Source organism: Entelurus aequoreus, linkage group LG24, assembly GCF_033978785.1.
Source record: "Entelurus aequoreus isolate RoL-2023_Sb linkage group LG24, RoL_Eaeq_v1.1, whole genome shotgun sequence".
NCBI classification, from domain to species: Eukaryota; Metazoa; Chordata; class Actinopteri; order Syngnathiformes; family Syngnathidae; genus Entelurus; species Entelurus aequoreus.
Genome location: NC_084754.1, coordinates 1,492,821 through 1,512,861, shown reverse-complemented (window position 1 = coordinate 1,512,861; position 20,041 = coordinate 1,492,821). Strand labels below are relative to the sequence as shown.

Sequence of the window (20,041 nt, the reverse complement as noted above, 5' to 3'; positions counted from 1 at the left end):
GAGCAGATTGACTTTCTGGAGCATCACATTTGTGGGGTCAATTAAACGCTCAAAATGGCCAGAAAAAGAGAACTTTCATCTGAAACTCGACAGTCTATTCTTGTTCTTAGAAATGAAGGCTATTCCACTAAATTGTTTGGGTGACCCCAAACTTTTGAACGGTAGTGCACATACATATATTCCTTCCCATACTAAATTATAGGGGTGTGGGAAAAAATAGATTCGAATTCGAATTGCGATTCTCACGTTGTGCGATTCAGAATCGATTCTCACATATAAAAAATTGATTTTTTTATTTTAAGTGTATTTATTTTTAATTTTTTTTTTTTTAAATTAATAAATCCAACAAAACAATACACAACAATACCATAACAATGCAATCCAATTCCAAAACCAAAGCCGAGCCAGCAACACTCAGAAGTGCAATAAACAGAGCAATTGAGAGGAGACACAAACACCACACACAACAAACCAAAAGTAGTGAAACAAAAATGAATATTATCAACAGTATCAATATTAGTTACAATTTCAACATAGCATTGATTAAAAATCCCTCATTGACATTATAATTAGACATTTATAAAAAAAATTTTAAAAAAAGAACAATAGTGTCACAGTGGCTTACACTTGCATCACATCTCATAAGCTTGACAACACACTGTGTCCAATAAGTCATATTTTTGGTTCATTTAATAGTTAAAACAAATGTACATTATTGCAATCAGTTGATAAAACATTGTCCTTTACGATTATAAAAGCTTTTTACAAAAATCTACTACTCTGCTTGCATGTCAGCAGACTGGGGTAGATCCTGCTGAAATCCATGTATTGAATAAGAATCGTTTTGAATCGGAAAAAAAATCGTTTTTGAATCGAGAATCATGTTGAATTGGAAAAAAAAAAATCGATTTTGAATCAAATCGTGACCCCAAGAATCCATATTGAATCGAATCGTGGGACACCCAAAGATTCACAGCCCTACTAAATTATATTGCATAAACCCGTTTCTTCTAAAAACTTCACTAAAATGTTCTTGTTGCTGCTTAGCCCTTTGAGAGTCACCTCCTTTTGTCCATGTCTTCTAACTTCCTCTCTTAGTTTTTTCTCCTTTCTCTACATTATTTCCCACAAAGAATGACTGTGTGTTCCACTGACCTTACCTCATTGCACAGCTGTCTCATAATCCTGTTGGGAGTTTACTTATAAGGTGCAATGTCTTATTCAGTCTGGTGTAACCTAATCTAGTGCGTGGTATGATTTCTTCCCCATTTGTGCTCCCACTTACAGTTCTTCCCGCTCCGACTGTGTTCTGAATTGCATGTACGTGTCTTCTTGTTGTACTCGTGTCCCATTGTGATTGCCACGCTTTCAAAATATTTCCTTTACTAATGATGTTGCCTCTGTCTTACTGAGAGGTACGTCTTTGAGCTGCTTTGATTGTTTTGATTGAGACTTTTATTAGTAGGTTGCACAGTGAAGTACGTATTCCGTACAATTGACCACTAAATGCTAACACCCGAATAAGTTTTTCAACTTGTTTAAGATACAGATATATACTATCAGATGTATACTATCATCATAATACAGTCATCACACAAGATAATCACATTGATCACATTGCTCTACCGTTATTGTCTGCTTTGCCAGCTGATCTGCCAATTCATTGCCCTTTATGCACATATTTATATACTGTATAGCAATCCAATTAACCTTTTTCATCTATGGTGCAAATAAAAAGCACATCAAGTCAGAAACAACACAAGTCAACAGAAATGTGCCACACAAAGTAACATGCCCACTTCAACCTTATGGACATTATAAAAAAACATCTAAGAACAATAAACATGTTATAATTAAAAGCATCTAATGCAGGGGTGTCAAACTCACATGGAGAAAAATCATGGCACGATAACTTAAAAATAAAGACAACTTCAGATTGTTTTCTTTGTTTAGAAATAGAATAAGCACATTCTGAAATTGTACAAATCATAATGTTGTTGTTTTGTTTTTTACACTTGTTGGGGTTAATAGTAACCTATCTTTATTTGTCGTTATTTATATTTTCTGAATAAATTGTGTGATAATGTTCATTTTCAATCTATCAAAATCAAATTACAGGATGTTATTTATGCAGTTTGATCGTTTTCCTCGACTGATGTACGAACATCATGTGGTTTATTTTGTACATCTACAAAGATACAAAGGATTGCTATTGCGACATCTAGTGGACACATTTAGAACAGCCGTTTCTTTCTTTCAAAAAATTTTAGGTAAATTTTTATACTTAGCAAACTCACGGGCCGGATAAAACCTGTTTGCGAGCCTGATCCGGCCCTCGGGCCGTACGTTTCACACCCCTAATCTAATGCCACTACAAATCATAACGGCTAATATGCAAAACGCTCTCTACGTACATTTTGCCTTGTTTTGTGCATTTTAGCTGTTTTTGAAGGTCGTCAGTGAAGTAAACAAGGTAGGAGTCAGACTTTCACATACTTTTAATATTCAATGTTTTATCATTTTTACTTCATATTGTGATGTTGTCATGGTCTAATGGGGCGGGGGGTGGCTGTTAATCACAATTAAAAGTTATATGTTGTTTAGTCGGTTAGCTTGCTTTAATTAATATTGAAGTGTGTAATAATTTCCTGATAATCCTGCGTCCTTCATTCATGTACACCTTATCCTGGTTACGTCACAGTTACTGCCCTGCTGTGGGCCGAGAAAAATGTCTGTATAGCAGCATATTGGTGATTTCCCGCCCCCAAAATTCGGTTTTATCGTAGATTATACTGTATTTTTTTACAAGTTTGTCCTGTTCGGTAAACTTCCATCTTCAATTTGGTATTAAATCAATATGCAGACTTAAATCTTTGTACACAAGTCTTTGTGTACAGCTGTGTAAACTCAATTAGCACACACACATACTCTCACAGTTGAGAACACGGATTTGGAATACTTAATAAAAACGATATAAAGGTTTTGTCTGAACATTGTACCTGCAAAGTTACTGCAACTTTCTTGACATGAAGTTAGTGTAGTGATTTAGCTGCTGTATTAAGTTTATTTACATGCTTTATTTAATTACAAAAAGTTTGGACACTCCTGAAGTGAAATATTTAAATGTGCACATTGAAGCTACAGGCTGTGCTTTCTTAGCACAGAGAGATTAGAGTGAGTACCGTATTTTTCGGACTATAAGGCGTACATAAAATCCTTTATTTTTCTCAAAAATCAACAGTGCGCCTAATGTACGGAATAATTTTGGTTGTGCTTACCGACCTCGAAGCTATTTTATTTGGTACATGGTGAAATGAAAAGTGTGACCAGTAGATGGCAGTCACACATAAGAGACACGTGTAGACTGCAATATGACTCAGGTAAACAACACCAAAATGTTACATGTTCCATTGAAAATATAGAACATTACACACGGGGCTCAAAAATACATCAAAATGTTTTAGTACGACTTTGGTAAGTTGTGAAGCCGCAGCGCTTGATGGATTGTACTGTGCTTCAACTTACGAGTATTATTATGGTGTGTGTATAAGGTAAGACATATTATTTGGCGTTTTGTTTCTCAATATTATGCAAAAGCAACTTTTCTTACCTTCTGGTACCTGCTGATCTGTATTTGGGATCTGCATAAATCCTGAAAATTTGCGCGTGTCCGCCTTTGTAGTCCGTGCAGACACCGTAGTCGATAAGCGTCTTCTTTTTCTCTAATCTTCTTGTTATGGGACATTCATCCTCGGCTGTTGCCATTTCTAATAAAAAGTAGTGTAAAGTTCTTACTTATATCTGTCAGTAAACTCGCCATGAAAGTGCTAAAACATACCGGTATAGTGAGTTTAAATTATTCACCCAAGGAAGGAGTTTTTCACGGGACACATTTCCAGTGTTGTTGTTGCACTAGTGAGCCACGGATGAGGAGATGCTGCTCTGTTATGGATTGAAGTAAAGTCTGAATGTCATTAAAACAGTTAGCTCCACCTTTTGACACTTCTTCCACTCCCGTCCTTGCACGCTACACCGCTACAACAAAGATGACGGGGAGAAGACGCTGTCGAAGGTGAGCCACGTAAATAAGATCGCCCACAAAACGGCGCATCCTGAAGCGACTGTCAGAAAGCGGCTTGAAGATGGTCTGTAAAACATCATCTATGCCAGTGTTTTTCAACCTTTTTTGAGCCAAGGCACATTTTTTGCGTTGAAAAAATGCGGAGGCACACCACCAGCAGAAATCATTAAAAAAGAAACTAAGTTGACAGTAAAAAGTCGTTGTGGCAATAGTTGGGTATGACTTTAAACCATAACCAAGCATGCATCACTATAGCTCTTGTCTCAAAGTAGGTGTACTGTCACCACCTGTCACATCACACCCTGACTTATTTTCACTTTTTTGCTGTTTTCCATGTGTGTAGTGTTTTAGTTCTTGTCTTGCGTTCCTATTTTGGTGGCTTTTTCTTTTTTTAAGGTATTTTCCTGTAGCAGTTTCATGTCTTCCTTTGAGCGATATTTCCCGCATCTACTTTGTTTTAGCAATCAAGACTATTTAAGTTGTTTTTATCCTTCTTTGTGGGGACATTGTTGATTGTCATGTCATGTTCGGATGTACATTGTCTTTGCTCCACAGTAAGTCTTTGCTGTCGTCCAGCATTCTGTTTTTGTTTACTTTGTAGCCAGTTCAGTTTTAGTTTTGTTCTGCATAGCCTTCTCTAAGCTTCAATGCCTTTTCTTAGGGGCACTCACCTTTTGTTTATTTGTGGTTTAAGCATTAGATACCTTTTTACCTGCACGCTGCCTCCCGCTGTTTCCCACATCTATAAAGCAATTAGCTACCGGCTGCCACCTACTGATATGGAAGAGTATTACACGGTTACTCTGCCGAGCTCTAGACCGCATCGACACTCAACAACAACACATCATTTGCAGACTATAATTACTGCTTTGCAAAAAATATTTTTAACCCAAATAGGTGAAATGAGATAATCCAGGCATGGGATTTTTCCGTCTAAAGTCGGAATTCCGTCTTTTTTAATCTCGGGGGGAAAAAAATGATCTCCCATTTTTCGGGGTTTTTTTCCGACCCTAAATCAAGATTCGAGACGTAGTTTATATTACGCCGTAGTTGATTGGTCGATATGTTCCTTGTGACCAATCAGGACATCTGTTATGAATGATGACGTTAATAACGCCATCATACCGCCATTTTCCATATGTAAACGATGTCGGTTCTCGAGAGAAAGGACGCTTTACAAGTAAAAGAAATTGATAAACATGTCAAAAATAAGTTTGGATGGGACTGGATGGAAAGGGAAATCACTGATACTGTTGGGAAGAAGGAAGTTACGACTTTGTTCTGTGATTTTATTCGGAAAATCGATCGTCCCGGAAAGGTTTTGTGCACGTGGTGTCATGATAATATTGACTATGGATCACGAGGTTTCAAGGCTTTGGAAGTACATGCGAAACGCCAAAAACATATGAAACAACTTGAAGCAAGGAAAACAAACTTTTCACTAGCTGCTACTTTTGGATGTCAACCGAAACTGAGCAAACCTTACGGACTTCATCCTTTGTTTACATGGAGAGGAAAGATCCACCCACAACCCACTTCAGTTGCAGACAGGGTTGTTAATAATGAGGTCAGCTAAAAAATATTTGCTTGCGAAATACGCATGTTTGTTTTAAATATTAACCAATTATTGCTTAGCGAAATATAAATGGGTTTTTCTAAAAATAAAAAGCCACGTGAAAATATATTATGAAATTACAGAAATTCAAAGAGTCGCATTATTGAATCCGGTTAACAATTTATTTGAAATAAATTTGCATATAATACTATTTTGTAATATTAAGTTCTTATGTAGTCTGTTGAAACTATTGTCAGTGGTGTAACAATCTTGAAGGTAAATATTTTCACACTTGTTTCATGCAATATGTCAGTGTCCTCACATTATTATTATTTCCTATTTTCAAATATGAGTAAACAATACTAAACACGTTTAATTATTTTCATAAATTTATATCCCATTTTGGCGAAAAGAATGAAATGTTTACATTTGGTATTTTGTTAAATACATTTGCAAGGAAGGCTCATGTTAGGGCTCTCCGAGAAAGCTAATGTGTGAAGTGAACTGAAGTAATGTGGTAATACTGTAAATAAAGTGTAAATAATAACACTGATCAATGTGGATGTGAAATGAACACAAGATGTAAATATTAGTGACTAAATACTGTTGGGACTGAACCATATACAGTGATTCATTATTATAATTGGGTTATGTATGTTCTATTAATGATGTTTTCATGTCTTTAAACACTCAAATATTTTCTTCAAATGGTGCTGTCTTTGTTCATTTTAGCATGTTAAATTGGTGAAAAACCAGGAGCTTCGGGGGGCTGGTGGTCCCCCCACCAGCCCACAAGGGCACTGGTGGGGGGACCTGGCTGGACCTGGCTGGGGGCCTTCGTCCCCCAGACCCCCGGAAATGTTTTCCAGTCTTTTTCATTGTGGTCAAATCACATGCCTGATAATCTCCCACAACACACCAGACTGTATCTCACAGTGGTTGAAAAACACTGGTCTATGCAACATTTTGACCAAAGAACCACCATTACATGTTATGTAGACCACAAGGAAGTCTTTTACATTTAGAAAAAAAAAATAGAATATGACCCCTTTAAAGGCCTACTGAAAGCCACTACTAGCGACCACGCAGTCTGATAGTTTATATATCAATGATGAAATGTTAACATTGCAACACATGCCAATACGGCCAGGTTAACTTATAAAGTGACATTTTAAACTTCCCAGGAAACTTCCGCTTGAAAACGTCGCGGTATGATGACGTATGCGCGTGACGTCCCGAGGTCAAGGGAAGTGTTTGGACCCAATTCAAATACCTCTGTTTTCTTCGACAAAATTCCACAGTATTCTGGACATCTGTGTTGGTGAATCTTTTGCAATTTGTTTAATGGACAATGGAGGCTGCAAAGAAGAAAGTTGTAGGTGGGATCGGTGTATTAGCGGCTGGCTGCAGCAACACCAACACCAGGAGGTTGTGTTGTGTTTTGAGCAGGATAGCAGACACACTACAGTGAGTAAGCCCGCCGCCGCATCTAAGTTAGCTTCTGTTTTTTTAGCTTCGCCAAGCTGAATATTATTAACCGTGTATTTACATGTTCATGGTTTAATAGTATTGTTGATCTTCTGTCTATCCATCCAGTCAGGGTTTTTTTTTATTTAGTTTCTATCTGCATTTGAGACTGCTATGCTATCACGTTGGCTACGTTGCTAGGTTAGCTTCTATTTTTTTAGCTTCGCAAAGCTGAATATTATTAATCGTGTATTTACATGTTCAGTCACTGTGAATGTCCATTTCGCGTGCTCGACTCTCATTTTCAAGAGGATATAGTATCCCAGGTGGTTTAAAATACAAATCTGTGATCTACAATAGAAAAAGGAGAGAGTGTGGAATCCAATGAGCCAGCTTGTACCTAAGTTACGGTCAGAGCGAAAAAAGATATGTCCATCACTGCCTCTCAAGTCCTTCACTGTAACGTTCCTCATCTACGAATCTTTCATCCTCGCTCAAATTAATGGGGTAATCATCACTTTCTCGGTCCGAATCTCTCTCGCTCCATTGTAAACAACGGGGAATTGTGAGGAATACTAGCTCCTGTGACGTCACGCTACTTCCGGTACAGGCAAGGCTTTTTTATCAGCGAGCAAAAGTTGCGAACTTTATCGTCGATTTTCTCTACTAAATCCTTTCAGCAAAAATATGGCAATATCGCGAAATGATCAAGTATGACACATAGAATGGATCTGCTATTCCCGTTTAAATTTAAAAAATTCATTTCAGTAGGCCTTTAATGCGCCTTATAATCTGGTGCGCCTTTTGTATGAAAATAGACCCGCTCATCAGCAGTGCACCTTATAATCCGGTGCGCCCTATGGTCCGGAAAATAGGGTAAAAGAGACTGCCCACAAAACGGCGGTTTCAGAAAGTGTCTTAAAGTTGGTTTGTAAAACAAAATGTATGCAAAATTTTGAGCAAATAAGTAGTTTAAAATCATAATATGACCCCTTAAATGAGTGTAATAGTTCATCAGCGTTTGTCATGATCCCACGTTTGTTGTCCTCCGACCTTCCCACCTCCCTTTTATGTTTGAGAGGGGAAGTGGGGATATTGGAAAGTGAGATGGGGAGAATGTTCCAACCGGAGCTTGTTTTCATTTCATGTTTAATTTCCTGACGCCAAAGCCTGTGGCTTTCCGCTGCTCACCCCTCTGACCCCTCGGAGGCGTGCAGACGAAGGCGCACACATTTACATAGCGCCGTGTCCTTTATCCGTCACAGAGCCTGTTCCCTTCGCAGGAACGCTCCTAACGTCAAGGAGCAAAGACAGCCCAGGCACATATGTTACCCTATGTGTTGGTGTGTCGTGTTTCACGGAGGCCTTTGAACGGCTGGAGGAAGGGGACACCAGCCAAATAGTTTGGCAAAGAGATCATTCGTGGAGCAATATGAAGTCACATGTGTCTTGTTGCTGCTCCACTATTCCCACTAGATAGTCTAGTGGCGTCTTTGCACTTGCATAATGCCGCCTACTCCCTTATAGGCTTGTCCCGATACCAATATATATTGCTGCCAAAATGTATTTAGATACTTTTCCACACATTTTGATACTTTTCAAAATAAAGCGGACCACAAGCAATTACATTGTTTGCTTTATTTTACCAAAAAAAAAATCATATGACACATTAAACATATGTTTCTTATTGCAATCAAAGAAGAATGTTGGAATTAATAAAATAGTGAACATACTAGACAACTTGTCTTTTAGTAGTAAGTAGAGATGTCCGATAATGGCTTTTTTGCCGATATTGTCCAACTCTTAAATACCGATATCAACCGATACCGATATATACAGTCGTGGAATTAACACTATTATGCCTAATTTTGTTGTGATGCCCCGCTGGATGCATTAAACAATGTAACAAGGTTTTCCAAAATAAATCAACTCAAGTTATGGAAAAAAATGCCAACATGGCCATATTTATTATTGAAGGCACAAAGTGAGGTAGGGGGTAGCGGGGGGTGTACATTGTAGCGTCCCGGAAGAGTTAGTGCTGCAAGGGGTTCTGGGTATTTGTTCTGTTGTGTTACGGTGCGGATGTTCTCCCGAAATGGGTTTGTCATTCTTGTTTGGTGTGGGTTCACAGTGTGGCGCATATTTGTAACAGTGTTGATGTTGTTTATACGACTACCCTCAGTGTGACCTGTATGGCTGTTGACCAAGTATGCCTTGCATTCGCTTGTGTGTGTGAAAAGCCGTAGATATTATGTGATTGGGCCGGCATGCAAAGGCAGTGCCTTTAAGGTTTATTGGTGCTCTGTACTCCTCGCTATGTCCGTGTACCACTCCGTACAGCGGCGTTTTAAAAAGTCATACATTTTACTTTTTAAACCGATACCGATCATTTCCGATATCACATTTTAAAGCATTTATCGGCCGATCTCGGACATCTCTAGTGGTAAGTAAACAAACATTAGTCTGCTGACGTATTCAGTAACATATTGTGTCATTCTATTATTTAGTCACAATTATGAGGGACAAACGGTAGAAAATTGATTATTAATCTACGTCTTCATTTACTGTTAATATCTGCTTACATTCTGTTTCAACATGTTCTATATACAGTACAGGCCAAAAGTTTGGACACACCTTCTCCTCATTCAATGCGTTGTCTTTATTTTCATGACTATTTACATTGTAGATTGTCACATCAAAACTATGAATGAACACATGTGGAGTTATGTACTTAACAAAAAAAGGTGAAATAACTGAAAACATGTTTTGTATTCTAGTTTCTTCAAAATAGCCACCCTTTGCTCTGATTACTGAATTTGCACACTCTTGGCATTCTCTCCATGAGCTTCAAGAGGTAGTCACCTGCAATGCTTTTCACTTCACAGGTGTGCTTGAAGCTCATGGAGAGAATGCCAAGAGTGTGCAAAGCAGTAATCAGAGCAAAGATCCACCCATGGCGTTTGTTTACATTCAGGAGCGTTAGCTTGCTGTTAGCGGTTAGCTATTGTATCTTCCGGTGTGTAGTGGAGCATGTTTAGCTAGTCGTCGTCCTGCAGGGATGATACTTGTAAGAAACGTACTCTGTTTGTCGCCATGGCGGCGAGGATTAGTGATTTAGAAGTACCTCAAACACTGCCGACTCCAAATGGAGGTAAGCTTCTAGCTAGCTAAAGGCAAAAAAAATCAAGCGGTAAGCAAGAGGTGTGTTTAAAGCTTTAACTTTGTTCGTTTTTAAGCCAAAATGTGTCCATTCTTCCTTTTCGATCTCCAATCTGTTTCTGCTTGTAAGTACTCCGTGCGTGTGCATTGCCTAACATGCGCCTCTACTCGTTTTACCAGCAATGTCACGGCGTGACGACGGCGCACCGATATATCCGGGGAAAAAAAGCACTGGTATTTTTCAGAAGCAGTATAGTACCGTGTGTAATACAATAGTACCGCAATACTTTATTGGTACTGTTATACCGTACTCTTAGGAACCGGTATACTGTACTCATTAGTATACTGTTATATCGTACTCTTCAGTATACCAGTCCATTAAACATATGTTTCTTATTGCAATTGAACCGGTATACTGTACTCTTTAGTATACAGGTGTAACATACTCTTTAGTACCGGTATGCCGTACTCTTTAGTACCTGTATGCCGTACTCATTAGTACCTGTATGCTGTACTCATTAGTGCCGGTATGACGTACTCTTTAGTGCCGGCATGCCGTACTCATTAGTGCCGGTTTGCCGTACTCATTAGTGCCGGTATGCCGTACTCATTAGTGCCGGTATACCGTACTTTTTAGTATATCGTTATACCGTACTCTTTAGTATCGTATACCATTCTCATTTGTACCGGTATGCCGTACTCATTAGTGCCGGTATGCTGTACTCATTAGTGCCGGTATGCCGTACTCTTTAGTGCCGGTATGCCGTACTCTTTAGTGCCGGTATGCCGTACTCATTAGTACCTGTATGCCGTACTCATTAATGCTGGTATGACGTACTCTTTAGTGCCGGCATGCCATACTCATTAGTGCCGGTTTGCCGTACTCATTAGTGCCGGTATGCCGTACTCATTAGTGCCGGTATACCGTACTTTTTAGTATACCGTTATACCGTACTCTTTAGTATCGTATACCATTCTCATTAGTACCGGTATGCCGTACTCATTAGTGCCGGTATGCTGTACTCATTAGTGCCGGTATGCCGTACTCTTTAGTGCCGGTATACTGTACTTTTTAGTATATCAATATACCGTACTCTTTAGTATCGTATATCGTTTTCATTAGTACCGGTATGCTGTACTTTTTAGTTTACCGTTATACCGTACTCTTTAGTATCGTATACCATTCTCATTAGTACCGGTATGCCGTACTTTTTAGTATACCGTTATACCGTACTCTTTAGTATCGTATACCATTCTCATTAGTACTGGTATGCCGTACTCATTAGTGCCGGTATGCTGTACTCATTAGTGCCGGTATGCCGTACTCTTTAGTGCCGGTATGCCGTACTCATTAGTGCCGGTATACTGTACTTTTTAGTATATCAATATACCGTACTCTTTAGTATCGTATATCGTTTTCATTAGTACCGGTATGCTGTACTCTTTAGTACCGGTATGCTGTACTCTTTAGTACCGGTATGCTGTACTCTTTAGTACCGGCATGCTGTACTCTTTAGTACCGGCATGCCGTACTCTTTAGTACTGGCATGCCGTACTCTTTAGTACAGGCATGCCGTACTCTTTAGTACCAGCATACAGTACTCTTTAGTACTGGCATACCGTACTTATTAGTACCGGCATACTGTACTCTTCAGTACCGGCATACCACACTCATTAGTACCGGCATACCGCACTCATTAGTTCCGGCATACCGTACTCTTAAGTACCGGCATGCCATACTCTTTAGTATCAGTATACCGTACTCCTTAGTGCTGGTATACCGTACTCTTTAGTACCAGCATACCGTACTCTTTAGTACCGGTATACCGTACTCTTTAGTACCGGCATACCGTACGTATTAGTACCGGCATACCGTACTCATTAGTACCGGCATGCCGTACTCTTTAGTACTGGCATACCATACTTATTAGTACCGGCATTCTGTACTCTTTAGTACCGGCATACCACACTCATTAGTTCTGGCATAACATACTCTTTAATACCAGTATACCGTACTCTTTAGTACTGGTATATTGTACTCTTTAATACCGGTAAACCGGACTCTTTAGTACCGGTATACCGTACAACCCTACTCCCATACAACAGGATCTGTTTCAGTGCCATGTTCACTGTTTGTGTTCCTGCAGTCACATCTGCGAGGAGGCGGCCGGGAGCACCAAGTGTTTGGAGGCAACACAGAAATTGGCGAGGACGTTGACAGCAAAAGGCCGCTTACAGAACCATTAAAGGCCTTTATTTATGCTCAACACCCAGGAGGCAGAAGTAGGAGAGAGTGCGGGAGGGCAGAGTGCAAAAAGTCCAAAAGCAGCTTTGAAGTTGCAGCCGTGTCACCTCATGGCTGACATGCAGGTTGATAGAGTGCCTCACTCTCCCAGCCCGAGGAAGACGTGTACGGTAAAGTCCAAGTCTGACTCCTAACTAACATAATGGCAGCTAAAGCCCCAAACTGCACAAGGAGACTTTCATCATCCGACTGTGAGACGCTCACTCTGGCACTTTCTGCCAGAAACATCTGTGCTCCAGTGTCTCGCTCCCAAGATGAAAAGGATTATTAAGTCGCTTGCCAAGCTCCCAATGCCCCTTGGTATTCTACGGTTGCAGATCCCTGGACTTTGTCTTGATGGACCTTCCCTTGCAATTGTGGGATTTAGACTTGATTGCGTGCGTATTTGGGCTCTGTTTTGGTCCAAGCTCACAGTGACTCAGAAGAGTGGGCTGTGTGCCTGTCAGTTGGGGAAGTTAATTATATTCATCTGGGGAATAAATGCGTCTATGTGAACGCAACATTTTTGTTACTGTACCGTCACACGGACCATGCTGTGCCGGACTATATCTCAGACTACGTATGGAAATTGAAACTGGCACCTCAAGTGCTTTTTATATCCTTTGAAAAGAGACCGAGGACTTCTTGTGTCTTCCACCCCCGCACCACAGTTGTGTGAGGAAGTAGTTTGCACATAGTAGCGCCAGGGAGAAGCCCTTGGCCTCTGACCTTCTGTGGAGAGTCTGCAGTAAGAGCTGAAAGTGATCTTTCGATCCCGCCCGTCCCACTGTGATCCGAGGCTGGCGTGAAGAATAGAGGACTGGAAAAGGAGAACAATAGACTGCATGTTCTGTTGTTACGTTAGCAGTTGTAACCTCACTCCCTCTGGGGACTATTGGCATGCTAACTACTAGGGTTGTTATTTTGGTACCACTGCTGGTATTTCGATACCTTTTTGATACTTTTCTAAATAAAGGGGACCACAAAAAATGGCATTATTGGCTTTATCTTAACAAAAAAATATTAGGGATAAAATAGTGAACATACTAGACAACTTGTCTTTTAGTAGTAAGTAAACAAACAAAGGCTCCTAATTAGTCTGCTGACATATGCAGTAACATATTGTGTCATTTATACACCTATTATTTTGTCAACATTATAAAGGACAAGCTGTAAAAAATAATTATTAATCTACTTGTTCATTTACTGTTAATATCTGCTTACTTTCTCTTTCAACATGTTCTATCTACACTTCTGTTAAAATGTAATAATCACTTATTCTTCTGTTGTTTGATACTTTACATTAGTTTTGGATGATACCACACATGTAGATATCGATCCGATACCAAATAGTTACAGGATCATACATTGGCATACTTGCCAACCCTCCCGTTTTTAGCGGGAGAATCCCGGTATTCAGCGCCTCTCCTGACAACCTCCCGGCAGAGATTTTCTCCCGACAAACTCCCGGTATTCAGCCAGAGCTGGAGGCCACGCCCCCTCCAGCTCAATGCGGACCCGAGACTGAGTGGGGACAGCCTGTTCTCACATCCGCTTTCCCACAATATAAACAGCTTGCCTGCCCAATGAACGGAGAAGTTAAACAGGACAATACTGCCATCTAATGGATAGCCACCGGAACACTGAAATTCAAGTATTTTTTATTTTTTTCTATGTAAATAAAATAAATATATATATATATATATATATATATATATATATATATATATATATATATATATATATATATATATATATATATATATATATATATATATATATATATATATATATATATATATATATATATATATATATATATATATATATATATATATATATATATATATATATATATATTAGAGGCCGATAAATGCTTTAAAATGTAATATCGGAAATGATCTGTATCGTTTTTTTAATTATCTGTATCGGGATTTTTATTTTTTTATTTTTTATTAAATCAAAAAACACATATATATATATATATATATATTTATATATATATATATATATGTATATATATATATATATATATATATATATATATAATATATATATATATATATATATATATATATATATATATATATGTATATATGTATATATGTATATATATATATATATATATATATATATATATATATATATATATATATATATATATGAAATACTCGAGTTGGTGAATTCTAGCTGTAAATAACCACGCCCCCAACCACCCCCCCCTACCCCCGACCAAACCCCCTCCCCCCACCTCCCGATATTGGAGGTCTCAAGGTTGGCAAGTATGTACATTGGTCATATTCAAAGTCCTCATGTGTCCAGGTACGTATTTACTGAGTTTATAAATATAATATGTATTTTAAAAAAAGGAAAAAAGATTTTGTGACGATAAAAAATATTGATGTAATTCATAGTAGTATCCACTAGATACGCTATTGTACTTGGTATCATTACAGTGGATGTCAGGTGTAGATCCATCCATGGCATTTGTTTACATTCGGGGCGGTATAGCTCAGTTGGTAGAGTTGGTAGAGTGGCCGTGCGAGCAACTTGAGGGTTCCAGGTTCGATCCCCGCTACCGCCATCCTACTCACTGCCGTTGTGTCCTTGGGCAAGACACTTTACCCACCTGCTCCCAGTGCCACCCACACTGGTTTAAATGTAACTTAGATATTGGGTTTCACTATGTAAAGTGCTTTGAGTCACTAGAGAAAAAGCGCTATATAAATATAATTCACTTCACTTCACTACATTCAGGCGTGGTAGCTTTGTGAGCTATTGTATCCTCGTACGGCAGATTGGGGCAAATTACGGCCAATCTGGCCCGCCGGACATTCCCAAATAATTTTTTTAGATCTTTAAGATGGAAAGTGTAGCTGCTATTATGATGTGCACTCATGTTTTATAATGACCGCAAGTCTTCAACTGTACTAAATATTTCAATGGTTGGAATCTGCGCTTTTGCATGATATACCGTATTTTTCGGAGTATAAGTCGCACCGGCCGAAAATGCATAATAAAGAAGGAAAAAACATATATAAGTGGCACTGGAGTATAAGTCGCATTTTTTGGGTAAATGTATTTGATAAAAGCCAACAGCAAGAATAGACATTTGAAAGGCAATTTAAAATGTCTAAAGAATAGTGAACAACAGGCTGAATAAGTGTACGTTATATGAGGCATAAATAACCAACTGGTATGTTAACGTAACATATTATGGTAAGAGTCATTCAAATAACTATAACATATAGAACATGCTATACGTTTACCAAACAATCTGTCACTCCTAATCGCTAAATCCCATGAAATCTTATACGTCTAGTCTCTTACGTCAATGACATCAATAATATTATTGGATATTTTACGCTAATGTGTTCATCATTTCACACATAAGTCGCTCCTGAGTATAAGTCGCACCCCCGGCCAAACTATGAAAAAAACCGCGACTTATAGTCCGAAAAATACGGTACTAGTTACTATGGTAATCTAATTAGTTACTATGGTCATCGTTCATTTTTCGCTGTGTTTTTTGCGTCTTTGTTGCGTTTCGCTTGATTTAGAAATATGTGGCTGGAGAGGGGGTGTGACGTTCACATGTTGTCAATATTCAGTGTTTTATCCTTCATAGTTAATATTGTAAATCCCACATTCTTTATTTTCATGTACATTCTGGGTGTCTCATTCAGTAGAAAATGTAAAATTCCATTCCGTTTTTTTAAGGCGGTCTGTCGTAACATTTTTAGCATTCAATCAGACATTATTGGGAGGGTTTGTATTAGTGTTCCTGAAAATAGGACTCAAGCACACATACTGTACAACAGAGTTACACAGCTTACATATATATACACTACCGTTCAAAAGTTTGGGGTCACCCAAACAACTTTGTGGAATAGCCTTCATTTCTAAGAACAAGAATGGACTGTCGAGTTTCAGATGAAAGTTCTCTTTTTCTGGCCATTTTGAGCGTTTAATTGACCCCACAAATGTGATGCTCCAGAAACTCAATCTGCTCAAAGGAAGGTGAGTTTTGTAGCTTCTGTAACGAGCTAAAGTGTTTTCAGATGTGTGAACATGATTGCACAAGGCTTTTCTAATCATCAATTAGCCTTCTGAGCCAATGAGCAAACACATTGTACCATTAGAACACTGGAGTGATAGTTGCTGGAAATGGGCCTCTATACACCTATGTAGATATTGCACCAAAAAGCAGACATTTGCAGCTAGAATAGTCATTTACCACATTAGCAATGTATAGAGTGTATTTCTTTCAAGTTAAGACTAGTTTAAAGTTATCTTCATTGAAAAGTACAGTGCTTTTCCTTCAAAAATAAGGACATTTACATGTGACCCCCAACTTTTGAACGCTAGTGTATGCATACATAGATAGATAGATATACCGGCCCCCAGACACATTTTTTTTCTCTAAATTTGGCCCCCCGAGTCAAAATAATTGCCCAGGCCTGCACTACGGTGTGTAGTGAAGCATGTTTAGCTATTACTCGTCCTGCAGAGATGAAACTTATAAGAAAAGTTACTTTATTTGTCGGCATGCAGGCGAGGATTAGTGATTTAGAAGTAGCTAAAACACTGCAGATGGATGTTTGCTGCTAGCACGCTAGCCATGTCTTAAAGCACCTCTTCCTGAGGGCGTTTCAGTGTTATAACTTCACCTTTATCGTCAGTTTTTAAGCCAAAATGCGTCCGTTCTCCCTTTTCTGTCTACACACTGAGTGTGCTTGTAAGTACTCCGTGATTGTGCGCTGCCGAACATGCTCCTCTGCTTGTAAAACCAGCAATGTCACGACCACGCGCCGTCGTGCCCGGGAACCGGTACTTTTCAAACAAAGTATAGTACCGTTTTTACTTCATTAGTACCGCGATACTATACTAGTACCGGTATACCGTACAACCCTACAAACTACGTGTGCGTACAATACAGCTCAATATGTCATGTGATCATCAATCCCCCAACCTCACCTGCACACGAGCTTCCGTCAGGTCCGTCCTCAGTGCCAGCTGCTCGCGGGCGTACACATCTGGGTAGTGGGTCTTCTGGAAGACCTTCTCCAGCTCCTCCAGCTGATAGCTTGTAAACGTCGTGCGATTGCGCCGCTTCTTGCCTTTGTTGCTCTCAACCTCGTTTTTGTCCAGAGGGCTGGAAAGATCTGAACCCGGACGCTCGCTTGGCCCCTTCACGCCAGTTTCCTTCAGATTTAGGTAGCTGCCTTCCATCCCGGGGGTGTCGACACCAGAGGGCAGCTCGGACTCTGTCAGGCCGTTGTTGTCTTTTCCTGCGTCAAGAGATGAAGGGATAGGTGAGAGCCACGCGTTTAGTTATTAGGATTGTTTGAATACTGCGGGATGAATATTGATGTCTTGTTATTCCACTACTTGCACTTCATTGACTTGGTAAGTAGAGGCGGTCTATTAGTCTTCATTGCCTTAAAAACTTCTCTTTTCATAGACGGGACACTCAAAATGACAATTTTATTTATTCAAGTTAAATGTATACGGACAAAAATTATGAAAGAAGAAAAAATACATTAGTCACACTTTTTCAAGACTAATCACAAATTTTGCTTCCTAAAATTAAATACACTTTAAATTAAATTTGAAAGATAATATTAATATTTGGTCACATGTGTAATTTTGTCAGAATGTCATACAGTAACATTGTTTTATAGTTTTTGTCAAAACATTTTTTTCTCGCTCAAAACTTAGTAACAATTAGGGCTGCAACAACTAATCGATTATAAAAATAGTTGGCGATTAATTTAGTCATCGATTCGTTGGATCGATGACATGCGCAGAGGCTATTATTTTATTTTATTTTTATTTTTTATTTTTTATAAACTGCAACATTTACAAACAGCTGAGAAACAATAATCAAAATAAGTATGGTGCCAGTATGCTGTTTTTTTTCTCAAATAATATACTGGAAAGGATAGAAATGTAGTTTGTCTCTTTTATCCGATTATTAATTGATTAATCGAAGTAATAATCGACAGATTAATCGATTATCAAATTACTTATTTGCAGCCCTAGTAACAATATGACTGAATGCTGCACACCAGCCAGTCATATATATATATATATATATATATATATATATATATATATATATATATACAGTCGTGGTCAAAAGTGTACATACACTTGTAAAGAACATAATGTCATGGCTGTCTTGCGTTTCCAATACTTTCTGCAACTCTTATTTTGTTGTGATGTAGTGATTGGAGCACATACTTGTTGGTCACAAAAAAACATTCATGAAGTTTGCTTCTTTTATGAATTTATTATGGGTCTACTGAAAATGTGAGAAAATGTGCTGGGTCAAAAGTATACATACAGCAATGTTAATATTTGCTTACATGTCCCTTGGCAAGTTTCACTGCAATAAGGCACTTTTGGTAGCCATCCACAAACTTCTGCTTGGATTTTTGACCACTCCTCTTGACAAGATTGGTGCAGTTCAGCTAAATTTGTTGGTTTTCTGACATGGACTTGTTTCTTCAGCATTGTCCACACATTTAAGTCAGGACTTTGGGAAGGCCATTCAAAAACCTTCATTCTCGCCTGATTTAGCCATTCCTTTACCACTTTTGAAGTGTGTTTGGTGTCATTGTCTTGTTGGAACACCCAAATGCGCCCAAGACCCAAGAGCATAATACTACCACCACCATGCTTGACGGTAAGCATGGTGTTCCTGGGATTAAAGGCCTCACTTTTTCTCCTCCAAACATATTGCTGGGTATTGTGGCCAAACAGCAACATTTTTGTTTCATCTGACATCACCTGGACAAAGATAAGACCTTCTGGAGGAAAGTTCGATGCTCCCACTGAAATAAATGGACACTTGCTTCAACCAATTTAATGCACTTGGAACTTGATAGCACACGCAAAGCTGATCTATTAAATGTGTGCAAGGTGGATTGCGTCTCTTAAATGAGCAGAATAGGGTGTGCAATCCATTTTGCGTGTCTGTCTTTATTAATTTGCAAAATATATCCTGATCATCTGAACGCCCACAACATCGGAGGAGAAAAAGCAGATATGATTATTTAGCGACGCAATATTTTTTATCAACGCTCATCACCGTTTTGCGAGCACTATTTTCCGTTTTTTTTTTTTAGCACTTGTCAGACGGACGTGCAAACTGACTGCAGGATTGGTGCTAGCGGATGGACAGACGAGAATCCTCCAACCTACGTGTGTGTGTCAACATTTTGGACGGTAGAAATAAAAACATATTCGCCATATCGTCTATTCAGCAACGTCATTTTATAATTTTATAGCTGCTAGAGGACTTAAGGGGCTGATTAAAACTCAATTCAATTGATGTTTTGGTGACCTTCATTATTGTTTAATGACTTAAATTTTTTTCACATGTAACATATGTAAATTATACAAATATTTCATATATGAAAAATATTTGTTGAAGTATTAAATTTTTGCGTTTTGAGCAGAGTAAGTGGAGCCTCCCTCCCATGCACCT

The 20,041-nt window shown here is 38.7% G+C and overlaps 2 protein-coding genes across 2 annotated transcripts in view; one reads left to right on the top strand and one right to left on the bottom strand.

The window, feature by feature from the left end:
- Positions 1–20,041, top strand: part of edc3 (enhancer of mRNA decapping 3 homolog (S. cerevisiae)) — a 233,816-nt gene that overhangs the window by 54,204 nt on the left and 159,571 nt on the right. The window lies entirely within an intron of this gene.
- alx4b (ALX homeobox 4b) overlaps positions 1–20,041 on the bottom strand; it is a 104,635-nt gene that overhangs the window by 14,143 nt on the left and 70,451 nt on the right. Inside the window, exon 2 of the mRNA XM_062035916.1 lies at positions 17,524–17,837. Within this exon, the coding sequence (XP_061891900.1) occupies positions 17,524–17,837 (314 nt within the window). The remainder of the gene's footprint in view (positions 1–17,523; positions 17,838–20,041) is intronic.